Source organism: Dermacentor variabilis, unplaced genomic scaffold, assembly GCF_050947875.1.
Source record: "Dermacentor variabilis isolate Ectoservices unplaced genomic scaffold, ASM5094787v1 scaffold_18, whole genome shotgun sequence".
NCBI classification, from domain to species: Eukaryota; Metazoa; Arthropoda; class Arachnida; order Ixodida; family Ixodidae; genus Dermacentor; species Dermacentor variabilis.
In genome coordinates, this window is record NW_027460346.1 from 970,979 (window position 1) to 991,324 (window position 20,346).

At 47.9% G+C, this 20,346-nt stretch overlaps 1 protein-coding gene across 1 annotated transcript in view; it reads right to left on the reverse strand.

The window, feature by feature from the left end:
- Positions 1-1,418: 1,418 nt before the first annotated feature.
- Positions 1,419-20,346, reverse strand: part of LOC142568311 (uncharacterized) — a 69,644-nt gene continuing 50,716 nt past the window's right edge. The window contains exons 17-22 of the mRNA XM_075678308.1: positions 18,615-18,727; positions 14,753-14,990; positions 13,811-14,152; positions 8,087-8,334; positions 5,169-5,471; positions 1,419-1,851 (exon numbers count right to left, since the gene is read on the reverse strand). Of these exons, the coding sequence (XP_075534423.1) occupies positions 5,210-5,471; positions 8,087-8,334; positions 13,811-14,152; positions 14,753-14,990; positions 18,615-18,727 (1,203 nt within the window). The 3' untranslated portion in view covers positions 1,419-1,851; positions 5,169-5,209. The remainder of the gene's footprint in view (positions 1,852-5,168; positions 5,472-8,086; positions 8,335-13,810; positions 14,153-14,752; positions 14,991-18,614; positions 18,728-20,346) is intronic.

The following is a 20,346-nucleotide window of genomic DNA, read 5'->3' on the forward strand; positions in this document are numbered from 1 at the left end:
CTTGGTAGGTCTGCACGTAGATTCAGCAGACCACACAAGAAAGCTATCACTGACACTGACGATCATCTTCGATGGTTTCTGCCTTCAAATATTTTTAACTACGCCACGGCCAGTTCTGCTTCGCGGCAACGTGGAGTCAAGACGAACGAACGAAGGAACGAACGAACCCATCAGTCAGTGAATTGAAATTTTTGTTGTTCCTTAGCATTGGTCACAACGCATTGGAATCCTCAGGGCAGTCCTGCACTGGTGTAGTTTTAATGATTCGAAATGCAGAGAGATCAGCCTGAGGTACATTCTTCTACCGAGCTACTGGGTGTAGTCGACTAAATGGCTGATAACTAGGCAGTTAGGCAGCGATGGTGCAATGTGACGACATTAGTCCGAACGCGTTCTCTGTTGACCGGCTGCTCTGGCCTGCAGAATGCTCGCGATTTCATTAGATGTTCCTTTTTTATGGTCAATGAGGAACCCAGTAAATTCACGCTTATAGCGTGGACGTCGAATAAGGCAAGCAGCCCTGATGCACGACACTTTGATAGCAGTGTGCTGGGCGTGTTGGTGAACGTACTTGGAGAGCGTTTTAGCGCCAACAGAGGTGGACGAGGCACCACGGTGCGCTCCGCGTGACTCTATGTGCCCTGGAAGCGAGAGTTTCGAGCTTCAACCGTAGCAATAGACGCACGGGGAAACATCAGGCAGCGTGACGTCCTGCTGTCTGTGTTCGCAAGGCGATCTTCTCTGACGTTACACCTGCTTTCACTTGGAGGAGTCATGTGCATTCGCACATCGCGCGTCGAATCCTGGAAAAAGCACCTGTATACGTTGCTTTGTTCGTACACGGTACGTTTGAGTGCCGCTGGCTGCCAGATTTGAGCCCGCTTTCTGCTCGCCGCATTTCATGCCCTGTGTCAGTGGCCTCGATATTTGAAAAGAATGTTGCCGCACACTGACCCCGGGACAACGTCACGATTAGCCGTGCGTTACAACCGTCGAGTGCCGCAGATATGCAAGCAGGGGTTTAACCCGGCGGAGCCGCGCGATCATGCCTAGAAACCACCGGTTATGTACCTCGGTGCTTTTACCATCATTCCTCTTGCCTGCGAGCGCTGCTAAATTTGTCACTTTTTTTTTCACTCCGAACCTAAACTCGTCAAACCATACAGCCTCGCAATTCTCAGAATACTTCATGCGCAGTACTCGCGCTTTCATTGTGCGAGTAGCGTAGAGATTACGTCGACACAGGACGAAATTTCGCTGGCCAAAATTTAGCGTTTCAGGCTGTGGTGCCACCTACACTGCACACAAATGCACCGGGATTTAAGAGATTCGTAACGGGTCATAAGGTGTCTACCTTTAGCCGAAAGAGATGGGAATGCCGCGCGCACTTTCACAAAAATAACACGCTCACACACCTGTCAAACACAAGTATTAAAAGAATGCCTTTATTTCGTGTGAACAAAGCAAAATGGCCCGCTCACAAGCCACGCACGGTATATGCCAACTATGAACACGTCGACCACAAAGCTCACTTTGTGGACGTGCCTCGTGAAAAAAAAGAAAAAAAAAAGCTCGATCAGGCAGTTACCAGATGTGACAGACGGGTCTTGAAGAGCCTAACCGACAACGCCCGGTTTAAAAAATAAGGAGAGAGAAAGAAAAAAAAAAAAGCTCTGGCACCCGCTGTCCATTCAAAGAAAACAAAAAGCTATAGCTTGCAGTTGACGAGCGGAGTAGACGTAAGCCAGAGTGGCTGTTTGCACGTTGTTCACAGAGAAATAAAGAAATCTAAGTAGCCTTGAAATCCTCAAGCTGCTCTGGAAACTACCTTCCCCGGACGGACTCTTCAGCCTGCAAAGAGTGAAAAGAAGGATGAATGGAATCTCTTAAAAAGATGACGTCACAATCAGCGGCGACATGATGCATACATAGAGGACCACGTTTCCATGAAACAAGTGTTGTTTATGATGTTAATGAATTGATCTTTCATGTCATGGTTCAACTAATCTTCCGAGGTGATATTTTGGAGGGCGCTGTGGAGCATAGGCAGTGAAATACGTATCCTTTACTGGTCGTGAGGTCGTAGAGGCGACATGCTGTGTCCTTCTCTAGCTCGGTTTGGCTTTCGCTTTCTACAGCAGTAGTGATCAAGCAACAAGTGTTAATTATGTTGGCTAAGTGTACAAGTTGCTAAATGTGTGGCGAATGTAATTAGAGCTTCAAGAGGCGCCAACAGGTTACAGCCACAGCCCTGTGACCGAAACGCGGCTTCGTAGGCGAATCTGCCCTGCAGTAACACTAAAATAAAGTTAGGTGCGCCTTCTTGTGCGGTTACTCAAATACGACAGTTTATTCTCTCTTGTCAATGTAGAGTACCAAACATGCACACAAAACTAAATATCGATTATAGGTCGACGGTGCGCTCGTCTTTCGTGTCTGCGTCCTGCTTGTCAGCCACGAAAGCGCGTTGACAACTTCTGTTCGACAATATCGCTAGGTCCCGGCGAAGGAAACCACATTTAAGGAAAAGTCGCAAGTGATGATGACGATACCGGAATATTTTTTTTTGCTTTTAATTATTATAGACGTATTCCACATTATTTTGCTTCAATTTACTTCTTTTGGTGGCACGTCAACAATCGAAATGTCAGAAGCCAAAGTAAAATAATCTCCGATTTTCTATTACAGGGGTGCTATAACGTAAACTATTCCAAACTTTTTATTCCAATTCTACAATCAGGCCTCCGACATTGGTCAAAAACATTTTTGGACCACCCCCATTTCACATGTCTGTCACGCGACGTCACGAAACCGCGATATCTCCCCATCTGATATGACGTGAAAACACTAATTATGCATGATTTGACCAAACAAAAGAAAAATTGTTGTTTCTGATTCGACGCCTTTTCGCCATTGGCCTTTGGCTATTGGTCAAACGTTTTCGTGCTGCACTAACTTCACCTGCCTGCCAGGCGACGTCACAAAACCGCAAAAACTCACCGCGTCAAAGTGACGCGTACGCGTTAAAGACGCATTAATATGCCGAACAAAACTGAATTTTCCACTGAATAGTCGCAGGCTGCCACGTTCCGAAAGGAATAAAAGATGGTTGCCGCCGATCGCTACTCGCACCTGCCGGAGAGCATAGGTTTATTTGCGTATAATAAAGCTTTCTGCGTGACCGTGCAACGTTTTCGAACACTTTTGGCACGTTTACGACCTCACTCTGCTAACTTCTTTGCTGAGGATCCGTTTTAACGTCATCCGTTTTAACGGCATGCCGCCGCGATTTCCGACCAGCCACCACAAGCTAAGTAAGGGAAAGCGGTCCAATCGCAGACGCCGGTGCCACCCTCCTCATCCGGTTATTGATCTTAAGTGAAGTGGTTCGGCCCCATCGAGACCCGCTCCACTTCAGCGTGCTCCTCGCCTCTTGTCAGCCAATTAGATAAGACAAGTCGCTCAGTGTAGGCAATGTTACTCGTTTTCAAGCAAACAAAAGTGACCTCCTATGAACGAGGAAAGCGTTTGATTGGTCTGTTTAGACAACCGTACGGGTGACCGCCCGATGCTTGCGTCAGCGGTTACGCAAATCTGACGTCAGGAAATTGGAATAAAAACATATTGAAATAGTTTTACGTTATAGGGCCCCAGATCTCAAAAATATGCATTGCGTAGGAAGCCTTGGAAAGCTCTGGGCGATATACTTTTCTATTCCACTTCAGCATTCAGTCCTCCACGATTGGTCATATTTTTAGGGGGCAACCGCACTTCGCTTGTCTGTCATGCGACTTCGGAATAACCGCCAACGCTCCTCATCCGATACTACTCGTACATTCAGATAACGCATGATTAGACCGAACAGAACTAAATTACTTCTGATTCTACGCCTTTTTTGAAACCAGCCCTCCGCTACTGGTTTCGTGATTTCGGGCTGCAGCCATTTCACCCGTCTGTGACGCGACGTAACAAAACCGCGAAAATTCACCGCGTCAAAGTGACGTTTACGCATTAAAGATGCGTTAATACGGCGAACAAAACTCATCTTTAGGGGGAATAGTCGGATACTGCCCTGTTCCGAAAGGCATAAAAGGTGGCTACCCGCCGATGGCTCTGGCACTGGCTGTAGTACTCGGGGCGGCCGGGGAGAATGGATTTATTTGCGTATAATTAGGCTGCTGTGTGACAGTATAACGTTGTGAAGCCCTTTTAGCACGTACACGACATCACTCTGGTAACATATCCTCGCTGAGGGTGCGTTTTAGCTGCATTTTTACCCTTCCATTGCAGTTGGCCGCGACGTTCTACCACACACCCAAAGCTAAGCAAGAATAAGCGGGTCTGTTGCAGACGCAGGCACCACCCTCCTAATTCGATTATCTATTTTAATTGTGCTAGCCAGGCCCCACCGAGAGCCTCTCCGCTTCTGCTTCGCCTCCGGTCAGCCAATTAGATAAGAAAAACTTGTCAAGTAAGGGAAATGCTATTCGCTTTGAAAGCAAGCAAAAGTGACCTCCTATATAATTCGAGGGCGTTTCATTGGCCTGTTAAAACAACGCTGCGAGTGAACGCCGCATGTTTGCGTCGGCGGTTACGTAACTTTGACGTCAGGAGATTGGAATGAAAATATATTGGAACATTTTTACGTTATAGGGCCCCAACACTTTGGTATGTCATTAGAAGAACGACAAACGTAGGCGCATAAATCAGTTCTGGAATTAAATGGGCGCGAGGCACTGAGGTTAACCGAATCTCTTTGAGTGATTTTACTAGGGCAATTTACTACCTATTTACTTCAATAAAAGTTCTTTGAAAAAATTGGTCACAGTCCTAACACCGTAAAGTTGTCGTTCAGGTGCCTAAAGAGTCGCTAAATTTATCGACTTTCTATAGCTAAGCTTCAAACACTGATGAAACGCGGCCGGATTTGACAGCGGAGAATAACTGGTAAACTAGAGCCGCTGCGAACAGGAAACACAAATAAGAGGGTACATTCAGGATTGCGTTGCCGAGCATTGGGCTCTAGTTTGCCAACGGTGATCTACCAACTATAGCCCAACAATACATCGTGCTACAACAGGTGTATACGTCGGCGTGAACAACCTGTATTTTAGAACTGCACAAAAAGGACGAGGCGTCCTTTGACGGCAACAGCGACTGTCCCTTACAGACACGATGTTCGGGGGCGGCAGGGCTGGGCGGCTTCCCTTCAGGGCTGCGATATCTGCCGCTTGAAGACGAGCGACAGCACTTCGCGGAACGAAGGGTACACGACGATCTCCTTGAGGCGCTCCAGCGCCCAGCGACTCCCGGTGACCATGAGTTGGAGGAACCACTCGTCCATGCGGTCCGTCTTGAGGTCGCACTGGATGGTGTGCACGCCTGACCAGTCCGACATGATGACCGTGAAGACGTCCTCGTAGCGGCGGATGATCAGGAAGAACTCGTCGTCCTCCCTGTCGATGTAGATCCTGCGAACGCACAACGGCAAATGTCGACCGTCACGCTGCAATACACACTAAGGGACAACTTCCGTTCAATTTTTTTTTTCATTTTACTGGCCGCATTTACTGTTGAGTTGCATCGCGCTCGTCACACTGGTTGACTGATAGATCCAAGCCCGCTGTTCCCTTGCTTTAAAACTCCATATATACGTATGAGGACACATGCGACATTGTCGAGACATGGGACATTGACATTGTACCTTTCTGACTTTATTATACTTTGTGGAACACAAAACAGATAGCAAGAAAACCGATAGTGTATAAGCATATTCTATGATATTTCGTTCCTTTCAATTATGGTTCTTTTTATGGTTGTATCTCACCTTTTAGTATCTATTTCCTTGTGTCTATGTGTTTTTTTCCAAAGACATGTAATTACATATGATGTACTGGCATAAGTAATTAATTATTTCATTCGTTTAGTGTAATGCAATAAAAAACATTTTATTGCATTATATTTACGATATTATGTATTATTCTTTTTTGTTATTCTTTGTTTCAGCCTCAACTACCTTGTAAAGGGATCATTGGCCAAGTCAAGCAGTCCATAGCAGCTTTTAGCCAATGAACATCGCCAGCATCTTTTTCTTTCTGGGAAATAGAAATGATCCGATTTGATTTGACCCATGGGCGTTCACGCTGCCACCTGCTGTTATTTCATTCGGCTGCGTAAATATGCATACACTAGTGGCCATTTTGGTTAAACGTCTCACTGCGCCACCACGCGGAGTACCCCGGAACTTCGGTGCTACAGTAGGACTATAAAATTCTGAGTCCGAGTAAGCTCCAGTGGCTGCGGCATTCTGCTGCTGAGTACGAGGACGTGCATGTGCTCGATTCCCGATCGAGGCGGCCGCATTCCAGTGGGTTGGGCGAGGTGCGAAAACGCACGTGTACATTTAACGTGTGCATTAAAAGCACCCCGGATGGTCGAAATTACTCGGGAGCCTACAACTGTACTGTAAAAAATGTTTACGTCGTTGATGGCGTTTTCTTGTCGCACTGACAACGCACTTACCGTTAAGGCCTTACAAAAATTTATAGATGCCGACAACGGAGCTCCAACTTGACGTGCCATGACAAAAGACGTAGTTCAAAACTATGCGATCATTCTGACAGCCTTGGGCGCACAGAAATGTGCGACAAGATAATTTCACAGGCAGAGATATGAAACTACACTGTCGTTACTTCGGTGCGCCAAAGGCCGTCAGAATGATTACGTAGAAAGACGTAGTTTCAACTAAGTCTTTTGTCATCGCACGTCTCCGTTGTCAGCCTCTATAAATTTTTGCAAGGCCCTAACGGTAAGTGTTTCACCATTGGGACAAGTAAACACCCTTAAGGGTGTAAATATTCCTACAGTGTACGGAGTCACTCATAACACACTGTCTAGCTTCGGGATGGTAATTATACCCGAATTTACAATGTCCTGAATTTTCGTGATGACGCGAGCGGTGACATAGTCGGTTAACTATAAGAAGTGACGCGGGAATGTCACGGCGAGCTTTTTGGGTAAGTTAATTGTTTGGCAGTTGCTTAACACCGTAAACGATATAGCCTACACGAACGGTCTTTCGTCCTGCGTGCTTCGTCTTTTATGCTACCATGCCGTACGGTACGGGCGAAATCGAGTTCGCTCGTACGCAAAATCACATGTGCCGTTATCGGGACATCTCTGCCACCGTTCGCGCGGGCAACTATTGCCTGTTAAAGGCACCTACACACTAGCCGAAAAACGCGCGTCGCGAAGCGCTAGGCAGCTTTTTCGTGCCGGGGGAGGGATCTGTCCTGGACAAATTTTTCGCGGCTTTCCGCGGCGGCAAGCGGGCCGCGAACGCCGGAGACCAATGACAGAGGCCCCTGCAGTGACGTGGTGGGGGAAACTGGTTCCATGCGGACCCGCCCGACCGCTCGATTCAAACTCGCGCGTGGTATCAGCCGCACCGCTCGCTTCGTACTCCGCTCGCGTCAGCTCTCGCTCGCACTTGTTTTGGTTTGCTTGGTTGGGTCTCTTATTTTTTTGTCATGGTTTGCGATTATTCTTTACAATGATGAGTCTAAACCGAGGTGTCCGGGATGGAAAGGTTTTTGGAGAGTGTGCGTCATATCTGATGCTGTACGACAAGACGCGCCCTGAATACAAGGATGCGGAGGCGACACTCAGTACCTCATTCTCGTTACAGAGTTTTAGATAAGGGGAACGCAAGCGCTTAGGACCCGCCCCTAATCTAAAACTCTATATTGCCTTTTCAAAGCGGCGACGCCGCAACAGAAGGAGCACACCAACATTACGATCAGTGCCAACGACGTCGTCTTCTTTACAAGACATAACTCGCGTTAAGAACGACGAAGGACGTAAACATAACGCCGACCTGTCAGCAAACGAAGGAAAAAGCAAGGGACATCTCGCACCTACTACACGCACAGTAAAAGGGAAGAGGCAAGATTTTCATGCTGTCACGTGACTGCCGCAGCGGCTGCGTTTTGCCGGCGGCGGCGAGCCGCGCGCGTTTTTTTTTTTTTTCGTTAGGTGCGGTTCACTCAGTTCAAAGCGAGAATATATTCATTTCTGGCGTGCGCACCTGACCAACTCGGTGGACACGCAGCCTTCGGGAGCCCGACGCAGGTACGCGAGGTTTCCAGACATGGAGAGGCGATTAAGCGTTATGAGCGCCAGGTGGCCAAGTCGGTAGCGGCGCCGACACTCCCTCGAGATGACCTCGCCGTCGCTGCCCCCCTGGAAGATCTTGAGGCACCAGGCGCAGGCGAAGCGCAGGCACAGGATCACCAGCTTGTGCGGCTGCATGTCTCGGGAGAGGGAGCGGGACACCTGCACCGTTCGGGGGAGGTAGTTGAAAAGTGAGGTATATAGTACCACACCACAGGGCAGTTCAACTTAAGTAATTAAGTGCTGCTCAAAATATCGCTGGCCTGAACGCAATACTCTTAAGGTTATATATGCGGACAAGCCAACTTTTGCTAAGACTTGTCGCTACGGCCTCCCGCCACTCGGGGCAGTTCTTGCTGCGGCAACGCCGAAGGAGCGCGCGTACGAACGCCTGCGTGTGGCTCACGCAGACAGAGCGCGGCCATCGGGCTGCTCGGCACTGCATACTGCAGGGCCATGACATTGTGCGTCATTTGCCTGACAAAACACTTGACGCGCGCTCGATTCCTCTTTCTGAGCGCTGCATCGATAGTTTTACTAATTAAGTAAAAAAAAATTGTGACAGATATCTATATTGGAGGGACGGAACGAGGTCACAAAGAGCTGCTGCGAGCAGCTACTATTGCAATATTCGGGAAATGGCTATACCCCTCGTGCATGTGCATCGCAAGCAAAATAGCATGTGCGCCGATGTTTTCAGGCAGTGAGTGAACATTTTGAGTTCTTAGAAAGTGGTGTAGTATCGAGACACCTCAACTGTATGCAGTAAAGCGATATGGACAGCACACTTGTGCAATCCGCGAACGTGGCACGAAAAGAAAATGTCAAAGTCATTGCGATTGATTGGTATCAGCTCTTACGAACACTTCCAGTGTAAGTACTTTTTTGTGTGGGTGGTTTGAAGTGACCTAGTGTGTCGAACTCGTTACATCGGTGTTCAGCATGCAGTCTGGCATATCTAGGAATAAATGACGTAACGCTGGCTCGCTACCCTAACAGGCTTACGGAACACACATCAGATTTTAAGAGCACTTCTGCACAGTTTGTAGAAGGATATTAAAAATAAGCACAACCTGAGCGGTTTTTCTCACTCATTATACGCTACCATGCGAGCTACTGCACAAGTCTCCTCGTCGGCAGATATTTGCTTCCTTACACACATAGCACTAACCTTCTGTCCTCCAAGCATTGCACTGTTGCAAATATATGTACAGGGTGTCCCAGCTAACTGTGGCCAGAGTTTAAAAATATGCGAATGCCACGTAGCTGGACAGAACCTTGTTCGCCATCGCTTGTAGATACTGGTTGTTTTCTGCATCCCACCTAATTATTAATTAGTCGTAATTACTTAATCAACTTCTCAAATATTATAATTAGATGAAAAGTGTCAATGCGAAAATTCTAGAGCGACATGAAAAACTCTCGACATAGCTTTCGGTTGCTCGATACGCGCTACATAAAAGTGTTTTTTCGAACGTGAAAGAAGCCCGCGAATACACGCGAAGGGCCTCGAGCGGCCAGTCGCGTGGTAATTGTGCGTGTATTCACGGGCTTCTTTCACGTTCGAAAAAACACTTTTATGTAGCGCGTATCGAGCAACCGAAAGCTGTGTCGAGAGTTTTTCATGTCGCTCTAGAATTTTCGCATTGACACTTTTAATCTAATTATAATATTTGAGAAGTTGATTAAGTAATTACGACTAATTAATAATTAGGTGGAATTAGGGGTTCTGTGCAGCTACGTGGCATTCGCATATTCTTAAACTGTGGCTAAAGTTAGCTGGGACACCCTGTATACATGTATATACAAGTACAGAAACGCGATACTCGGAGCGCATGGCTGCCGGCACTTTTTGCGCCGCCAGTGTATGCTGGGGACACCGCGCTGATGCACTGTGACCGCACTTGGTCCCCCAGAGATCACCCAGTGTTCACAGGTGGCGCAAGAAGTGCCCGTCGCCATGCGGTGCGATTATCACGTTTCAATAGGTGAGCACGTCGCTCAAGAGAATGGCTCAATGGAGACAAGAACTACCAAATTCATAATTTACTTGTATACAACGAACACTTGTGCAGCAGCCTTTTAACTTCATGGCCGCTTGTGGTACATGTCGAATGAAAAATAGTCTATTAGCATGCTCCCTTACGTTTCTTCAATACACGCGCCTTTTCAATGAACTATGGAGAACTAGCGCTGGCCGGATGGCGCTGTGGCACTTGGAGTGTCACGCACTTATAAGTCATATCACGAGAATCCAACAAAGACGCAAAGAAAAACACAGTGGGAATTACTTGTACGTACTAATTGAATTAAACAAATGATAAATTAATGGCAATGAAAGTCGATGAAAAAAACAACTTGCCGCAGGTGGGGAACGATCCCACGTCTTTTCGTGCGATGCTGGGAGCATCGCACGCGTAATACGAAGACTTGAAATCGTTCCCCACCTGCGGGAAGTTGTTTTTTCATAGACTTTCATTGCCATTAATTTATCATTTGTTTAATTCAATTAGTACGTACAAGTAATTCCCACGGTGTTTTCCTTGGTGTCTTTGTTTGTTGGCTTCCCGCGATCTGATTAATAAAAATCGGGTCCCTCAGTTAACCCCTTTTTTCTCGTTCCTACATAACGAGGGTCTCGAATCCGGAAAAATTGACGCCTTCAGGCAGCACGTGTGGGTTTATTGACCAGTTGCCTTCACCCAGAAAGATCACGTACTCGTGACGCCTGCGGCAGAAAGGATCATCCGCCGCCAAGATTTGTGAGCGGTGCCGCTGGCTAACACTCCGAAGGTTAGCTGTAGTAGTAACACATAAATACCCAAGAGAGTGGATGGGGAAACCACGCCGCGGTCTCTCAATTGGTTAGAGCATCGCACGCGTTATGCGAAGGACGTGGGATCGTTCCCCACCTGCGGCAAATTGTTTTGTCATCCACTTTCATTGCCATTAATTTATCATTTGTGAAATTCAATTGATAAGTAGAAGCAATTTCCCCTGTGTTTTCCATTGTGTCTGTTTGTTGGCTTCTCACGATATGTATAATGAAAATCGGGCCCCTCGGTTAGCCCCTTTTCTTGACGCAGTTATAAGCGCACTTATAAAGCGAGATATAACATGGAAGAAGAAGCATGTGCTTGCTGCGGTAAAGGTAGGGAAACGATGGAGCATGTTTTATTAGAATGTGAAGATATCGGCCCAGAAGTCGATTTAGGCATTACTGGTCTCCTTGTTGCCCTTGGTTTCCGCGAGAGCAGGGGCAAAGCAAACATGTCCGCAATAGAGATTAGTAAGAGGCGATTGGAAGATTGGTGGAATCAAAGTAGGGAAACGAGAAACAACGAAGACATACAAAAACAATGTTCACAATAAGGATTATGGAATTCATTGCGGTTTTTTTTTTTTGCTTCCCTGCCTTTTTACTTTTTTAACGTAGGTAGGACATTAGGCAATATAGTAACAAGAGCTTGGTGGCGCAACCCACCACCCCGTTCCAAAGGGGACGCTCATAGCATCCATCAATCCATGTGCGACCGAACTATGCTGGCACCGTCCGATAGGGACGGTACAAAAATGTCACAAAAGTTTGAATGCTAATAGACGCGTGCCTGTATCAACGTCCGCTTTAACCTAATGCGTCTAGCCAAGCAATGTTCGTAACAATGCGCGTTGCAAGGAGTGTAGGCCCGCAACCATGTGCTACTGAAAAGTTTTATCCGCACGGTAGCCTCTATTGCGGGGCTGCTATCGTCACGCAAGGTCTCAGCGCTAATTGTTCATACAACGAGCGCGATGGAAAGTAGCCACACAGCCAACGTAACCACTCAAGGAGCAATCTTCAAGATAGTTGTTTGACGTCAAGACAAAACTGAAAGACCAACTAGTCAAGAGAAGGTCTGCGCCTAGCGTGGCTTCAAAAGCGCCTGCTGTTTTCATCAGCTCCCGCTTTGTGACGTCACGGCTCAAGGCACGTGCGCTGGCCTTCTATAGACCGTTTGATCGGGCGAGGAGGAAAGGGCGCGCGGTGAGCCTTTCTTCCTCTCTGGCTTGGGCGAGCCGGCGCGGCGTTGCTTGAATGTGTTGCCGTCGGGTGCTGCGAAAGGATTTCTAAGATGTTTTAGCTCGTTCTCTGTGAAATTTGCGTGATATCAGTTCATACGAGATTGTCGAAGAACCATTCACTGTGTATAATTTCGGTGTAGCACTAGCTATGGTATGCGGGAATCTCGGCTATACAAACGTGCGACGCGCATTATCAGCTTCAATGAGTGCGCGTGTTGTGAATTATTTTGGCTGTATCGGTTTTTTATTCAACAAAAAGCAGCGGTGTCTCTGAACTGCCAGCGAGAATTGGGAAATGTTCTCACTATCTAATCGCTTGGCGTTGGAACTAAAACATGCTCGTGTACGGTCAACCTATAGTGCAAGACCCCGAAACATCAAAGCGCCAATCGTTATAAAAATATTTGCGCCAGCCACTGGGAAATGCTATCACACATTTCGAGCCTAGTAGACCTGAAATCACTGCGCCATGTCTACGTCAGCCTTCTCACTGACGCTGATGGCGTTGCTCGACACGGCGATCACTGCGGTTGGTGAACCAGCAAGGTGCACGTAGGTTTTGTGCTTCGGCATTACCTTTTGGCCCTGTAAAGCATTAACATCCAAAGGGGACCGCATAAAAATAATCCTACGGCTATTTGTGAAAACACAATTCCCTTACAACGGGTGAGTGCGTCGTAGACGACAGGACAGGCAAGAGCGAAACAAACGGGTTTTCATTCTCTTCTTTCGAAAAAAAAAGCACACTGGCTAACACTGCACGCATTCTTACCATACAGCGTGCCTAGACCATGCGCTATAAAGCACAAATGGATTTATATCCCAGAACGTATAGCGCTGCTTCAGATGCTGGCGCAGTCCGCAGCCGGTCGCTCAACCCCTCGACAAGTGTGATTCACACTGTGCGGTTTATGCTGTTATCCGTAACCAAAACTATTTTACTTGTGGCCGAAAACGTCGTCCAACAAACGTGGTGGTCGCGCAATGTATCTACAGATAAGAATTTGAACTATTGTCAAAGTCAACAGCACATATTATTCCGGAAGAGAACGATAGCCACGCTCTTGGAATAGTCTTATGTTTCATAACTAATCATTGCAGCTAAGCTGCAGCCCCGTAAAACTCTTTTTAAAACATGAAATTTTAACATTGCAGTTATAATGCTGCAGTAAGGTCACATTCGTGAAGCGAATTTTCAGAAATACATAACTGGTCTCCAAGGGTGATTGTATACGCCTAAACACGCGCCCACACATCGCGCCGGGTGCCCCGTCCACGTCAAAGCCAGCGGAAACCCCGATCACGCCGACTCAATCACTTCTGTACGTCTCACAGAACCGTTTCCCACTTGGAAGACGTCCGCTCATACCAAACATTCCCGCGTGTACAGGAAGATCACGTGACCGACTCGTCGTGACGTGGCCAGGAGAGGTCTATTTAGAAGCTTTTGAGACGGAAGCGCCCGGATGAGCCATGCATGCATCTGACGCGTACGATTGATACATTCACTACGCTGTCGGTGATTCTAAGAGACACACTATACTGCTTCAGTCTCAGTTGCATAGTCAATCCGCACCTTCACGCATGCGTCACGCATGATGTTCTTGTAGAGGCCAACCTCCTGGGGTTCCTTGACGAATAGGAACTCGCGGTTTGAGTCGATCCAGTCGTACATGAGCTTCAGCAGGTTGTTCAGCATGCGGGCATCGTTTTGCTCCTGGTCCCCTCGAGCATCGCGATCGTCGGGCGTTCGGCCGAGCAGAAGGGCCCCGAGGCGCTGGGTGAAGCTGTTGCGCGAAGCATTCGCGCCGTCGCATGTTGACTGGCTCGAGTTGACCAGGATTCGCATGAGCACATCCGGCACTACCCACGGGAAGCTCTGAATGCCTCCCTCTGACGCCTGCAGCTCGTACGTCACCTGCATCAAACACCCCGCAGAGTTGTGTTGTTTGCCGGCCTGGGGACGGCGACCTTCCTTGTTACTGTTCGAGAAGGTGACATCCTATAGGTGAAGTTTGAACATTGGCGGGCGTACCATATTAAACTCCATAACCCCTGCTATTGCCAGGAGACGCTAGCTGTCCCTTGCTAGTGCAACCATTTGGACATTGACCATATATACCATAATAAACTGCAGTTACTGCCACACTACGCTAACTGCTCCTTGCTACAGGAGCCATCTATGTCGGTTGAAAACCGTTTTTTGCGGCTTTTCTTCGACTAAGAAACCCTATAAGAGAGCAAGCCGTCGTACAGGCAGTTAGCAAATACAGATACGTAGTTTCGAATGATCAATAGTAAAACTACAGCCACGGAAAAAAGAAGTCAGAATAAGCGCAGGCAAAAGAATGCTTTTATCAGCGGCTTCTCTGTCACGTTACACGTACATTGATTAATTAATTAATTAATTGATTGATTGATTGATTGATTGATTGATTGATTGATTGATTGATTGATTGATTGATTGATTGATTGATTGATTGATTGATTGATTGATTGATTGATTGATTGCACAAACCTGATACCAGGCCGAGGCCTTCAAGTTCTCCTGAAGTTCGCCGAGAGCCTGGGAGAAGAACTCCTCGCGCGTCCGGCGGACCACGTGCTCGACCTGGCTCTCGAGGACCATGGCCACGTCCGTCGGGTCATTTTTTTCCTTCACGTACTTGCTGAACTTGGACACGGCACCGGAGAGGGCCTCGCTCTCGCTCTCGATGCGGTATGACTTCAGCAGCGCCCGGATTTTCATCGCGTACCTGCACGTACAAACGAGCTCGGTGTGACACGAGAACACTCCGTAGAGTCCCACGACTGCCGACAACGCTGCCACTGCACCCAGACGCGATTCCTTCATAACCAGGAATTAACCATCAGCTTTCGATATATACATACGCATGTGTCAAGAGCGGCGAAAAGCAGGAAAAGAGCAAGGAAAATACGAACGCCTTCGTTGTTCTAACCTATTAACCCTTTTCGCGGTGATCCCGTGGGCGCTGCCATGTTTGATCACGTGGTTACACGTCCATTGCTTGCCTCAACTGCCTCCGTTGCCTCCGTGTATGGGCTTGTAAAACGCAGGCGAGGCTTAGCAAACCTCTGTTTCGGGAGATATCGTAGACGCTGTCTGGGTGGACGAAACGAAGTTCTGCCCACAGCTTCGGAGAACATGCAAAAGCGCTTTAGGAGATGGTTACGCTATGTCCCAACGACGCCAGCAGCGTATATCGTGCTTGTTCTAAAAGCGGCCCAAATATGTATTCCAAGCTATCCAAACTTTCCTCTCATTAAATGAATCAGGATTAGTGTGTTTTGCTCTTCGTTATTTATTTGGCAAATATTTTGAACCAGCGGCTTGTTACATTTCTGACTTCCTCGGTGCGGTCACTATCCGATTATTGTCGGCCTAATCGCTCGCAGGTGGGCTCGCTTCCGAAGGATTTTGTCACGATCTACGCGGGTTCGTGAACAAGGGAGGGCTCGAGACACCCTCCGTTAGACGGACGCTCCGCAGAGTGGTGGTGCTGAACGATGACTGACCGCCGAGCAGCCGTGCTCGTCGGTGTTTATTGCGGTGCGGTGACCAATGTTGCCTGCCGAGCTTGGCAGGCCACCGAGCATGGCGGCGAACGAACATTATGCCTGAGGGGGCGTCACATGCTTGCTACAGATTTGTTCTTGCTGCGAGCAAGACTTGAATCGTACCTGTTTTGTACCTTGTAATATCTTGTAGAAAAGACGTATTATCGCTAGTAACTCGCTTACTCTCGTGCACCGTCACGAAACATTCAATCTCGACCATTCGTGCGCTATCGGTGTAGTCCGTCATTTATTGTGCGTATATGATGCTCATATATTCAAGTATGCATCCATTCACTCCTTGACACGTTGTCAATAGAGTGGGCGTAATTTTCCGTGCCAGTTGGGGTAGATGTGTGTTGATACTGTGCACGAAACTTACTATGACAGGAAGCGGCGCTACTCCCTTTGTCATTGTTTAACGAGCGGGACTCACTTTTGCCGACGTTCCGGGGCTGAAGCACTTTCTTTGGAGGTTAGCGATACAATCTTCAAAGAAAGTGCCAATTTCTGTATCCTCGAGGAAAGCCGTCTCGAAGTGCTGGTAACACATACGGACAGTTGCAGCAGCCGTCCGTGAATTTAGCCACACAGACTCATCACATTCCTTATATGCCAGTCACTATTTATGCAGGGAACTAATACACACGCCTGCAATCCACGCTATTCAATACGGCATGAGTGGAACTGCACAGTGCGCTAGTGAAAACTCAGATGCATTTCCGACAGCTGATCTCTCAGAAGCAAGGTGGAAGCGGTAGTGGTTTCGTATTCGTGCGCTGTCGCTGAGGCTACGTGCGGCGCGCAGCCGAAAGCGCCACCTCGTTTCTCTAGAACAAACTGCTCTGCGAAGAGGGTCAATAAAAAGCTAACCAGGCCACTTGCGATATATGATAGCAAGTCATAGAACATATCAGTAGCTGGTCACTCATGCTTCTCTCCAGGGCAGCCAGCAGAAGGCGTCGGCATCGCTAGTATGGCTTGGATAAGTGCACAAGTATTCGTACTATAGTAAAGAAGTTTTCACGACGGTGATTCGCACACTGAGCGATTACAGTGGCTATACAGATGTTAAACTTCCTCATAGTAAATCTTCTGTTATTTTACAATGGCCTTTGTGTAAGTATGTTCAGGTGGAATTCCGCTAGGTGAATAGAATAAGGCCTCATGAAAGATAAAGTGGTCATCCACTAAAAAACTAAAAAGTCGCAGTTTCGCCCAAAAGGCGAAGTATCTATATCAAATTAGTGGACAGCTATACTGAGTAAGGATAGTAGTTTTATCGGACGTACAAAGTTATAAACATAGGCTTACTAACTAAATTAACAAGCGTGGTGTCACGCGCGCACAAGTAAACATGAACACAGCTCACTCGATCGATGACCGCGGAAACTCGCTGTCGAAACGCTGGAGTGAGAAAGCGCGGCAGCAGCAGCGAGCGAATTGACCTTCGTGCAGCCGCTCGCATCAACGCGAACTAAGCCGCGAAAACACAGCGCGCGGCCGACCGCGCCGTCCAGCAGAAAACGAATCCTCCCCCCCCAACCCCCACCCCGGAGCCTTGCGCGTGACGGAAGATGGCACGCTTCCTCCCCGCTTTCCTAACTTTCGTGCGCGAGATTGAGCCGCCATCGCGGCCTATTAACGCATCTTTAACGCGTACACGTCACTTTGACGCGGTGAGTTATTGCAGTTTTGTGACGTCTCGTGACAGGCAGGTGAAATGGGTGCAGCCTGAAAACTTTTGACCAACAGCCGAGGGCTAGTGCCGAAAAGGCGTCGAATCAGAGATAACTTTTCGTTTCGTTCGGTCAAATCATGCATAATCAGTGTGTACACGTCATATCAGATGGGGAGCTATCGCAGTTTTCGTGACGTCGCCTGACATACAGTTGAAGTGGGGGTGGCCCAAAAAAGTTTTTGACCAATCGCGGAAGGCTGATTGCAGGATTGGAATAGAAAATTTTGGAACAGTTTTACGTTATAGCGCCGTAGGTAGTGACTGCAGGCGTTGTTTGAGTTCTTTAAAACGCCTGCGGTGTTTCCCACTTGAAATAGACGTCTGCATGGTCTTGTTAGAAGAGTCAGAGACGCGGCGATGCGAAAGACGTCATCGACAAAACGCCTATGCACACAGGCCAAAGAACTCTACGCACTTCCTTCTTGTCGACGGGCTGCGGGAACATTTGCGACGGCAGCTGTGCTTTACGGGTAGGAACGTACTCCAGACTTGCCGATTATCGTGGCCCAAGAACAGGAGCGCTTCGTACGCAAAGCGGCACTTTTACTTGAGGGTTTCCGCGGAGGCTACATCGTGGTTGTGAGACGCTTTAGCAGAGAGGTACGGGTGAATTTTGGCTACTTGGGGCGATCGAACGAATCGATGAACGCATCACGAAATCTCACCACAAGGACAATCTGTGTTTGTGTGCTGCTACTGGCGATCTTATGTTCAGCAGCATAACGCCGCCATAAAGAAAAAGTTGTGTGCTTGTTTAGGGTTTATCTTCGTCTATTAGGACAGCTGTCGTCAGTCTTTCCTGCATTGCCCATAGTTAACGCTGCGTGCCCGGTACTTTAATGTCGTGAACTGCATCTCCCGGCATGCCTCAGCGTTCCTGACAGTAGAGTAGCGAGCGCGGCACGTCGGAGAAAGGAAGTTCTCGCAAGATCCATGACGCTTTTCGTTGTAGGACAAAATCCAGACCGAAGGGCGTAAAATTGTTTCGAGATCGTAGCCACTGAGGTACGTCAGCCTATTCAGGTTTTATTATAGGGATATCAAGGACATTCCGCAGTCTTACCTTCGGTAGGCTGCCTTAGCTTCCGGCACGAAAGCTTCTCGGCCTTCCAGCAGCAGCCGTGGGTCTGGCAAGGTGTCCTCTACCACGTCCAGGCACTCAGTGCTCAGCTCGACCTGTTCAACATTAAAACCAGGCAATTCATACATATGTGCTCAAAAATACTGGTTGGGTACTTCCACACGAGTGAACTATGCCACAAACGGATTGGGGGCAAAGAAATGTACTCGGCGGGAGTTCTCGGCTTCCACTTCCGCGCCGCAACTAGCATCTAATCACAAGTGAACACCCTAGTACAGCGTGCAGACAGGCATTTACATTCGCACCGGCGTTTATAGCAATCGTACTTACAGACCAATTACAACGAAACTTCGCTTTGGCTAAGTTGGCAATAAATGACAAGTATATACTACTGAAGCAATCTGAAAGACCTGCTAATTGTCTACATTTCTTAAAAGCAGCCTTTAAACGGTACCTTAGGAGACGACGCGTGCACCTGGTGGTTAGCGTATGTGGCGTAAGTCCCAGTACACTGCCTCCAAACTATTTAGGCGCGTCGCGGGCAGGCCATAGAGAAACATAACTACGTAAAGAGCGGACACTCGAGCCGTTTCGCGGCCGAGCAAGTAAGGGTCTGACCACCCGCCAGGCGGGGTAGCGGTTTGTGCTTCCACTTCACCTCAAAGGTAGACAGCTTATCATACGTCTATGGGGTTACGTCCAAGCATCCCGTTTCTGTAGACAGAGTTTCATACAATAATTACTAGAGGGAACGCTGGCGCTGCAGTCGTTGTTCCACCATGGCAATGATGGGAAGTACATGGATTAGTCTGATCTTCGTGCTTGTGGATTCAGCTGTTCTTGTGGCTTTGTATATTACGCTATATAAATCTTATTGTCGTAAATTTCAGCGCAATCTATACTCTTCGAAGTGCAAAAGACGCCGGGAACGCGCACAATTGCTATTAATTGCAACAATTCAGCTTGTCCAGGTGGCCAAATCGAAACGCGCCAAGCGTCTCAAGGCACTGGCATGCCCGCGATAAAATCATAAGGGCGTTTCATTCGCTCGTCGATACGTGCGTCCGTGGCTTAATGGTTTTAACATCAGGCTTCTGTGGTAGAGTTCCTGCGTTCGAATCCTGCCTTCAGACAATTTTAATGATGTGTATTTAACCATTTATTACGCAGTACATTGTTGAAAATGACGAGTTTACGAAGTCACAAAGCAGTTTGAAGCCAAAAGGGCGAAGTTTAGGCAAATCAATGTGCTTCCCCATAATTCCCATGCTGGTACAACCGCTCTCATTGCAGCTCCCGTAGACACTAGATCCAGAATTCCCTCTAGAAATTATGGCATGAAACTGTCTGTAGAGACGTTAATGCTGCGCCTGTCACGTGCCGCTTGTTACGCCTATACCCCGCCGCCTCGCTCGTGCGCTACGGTGTTTCTTTTTTTTTTTTGCAGAGATAATTTTGCGTTTCTTGCGTTAAGAGCGTTGTTAGCAAGGCGTTTGTTATGCTGGGTGAGCATATGTTGGACGCGTAGCGTAGAATCTGAACTGTGGCACTCGTTTACCGTGCAGCCACCCGTTTGTTCTTGCACCCAGCTTTTCCGGAAGAGCATTTGCATTACTTCCGACGCGTAATTTTCCATAAGTCACTCGCTAGACATTCGGTTTAAAGTGGCCCTCACCAGGCCTGCCGGTTTTGAGCTGACAAGCCCGGAGCATAC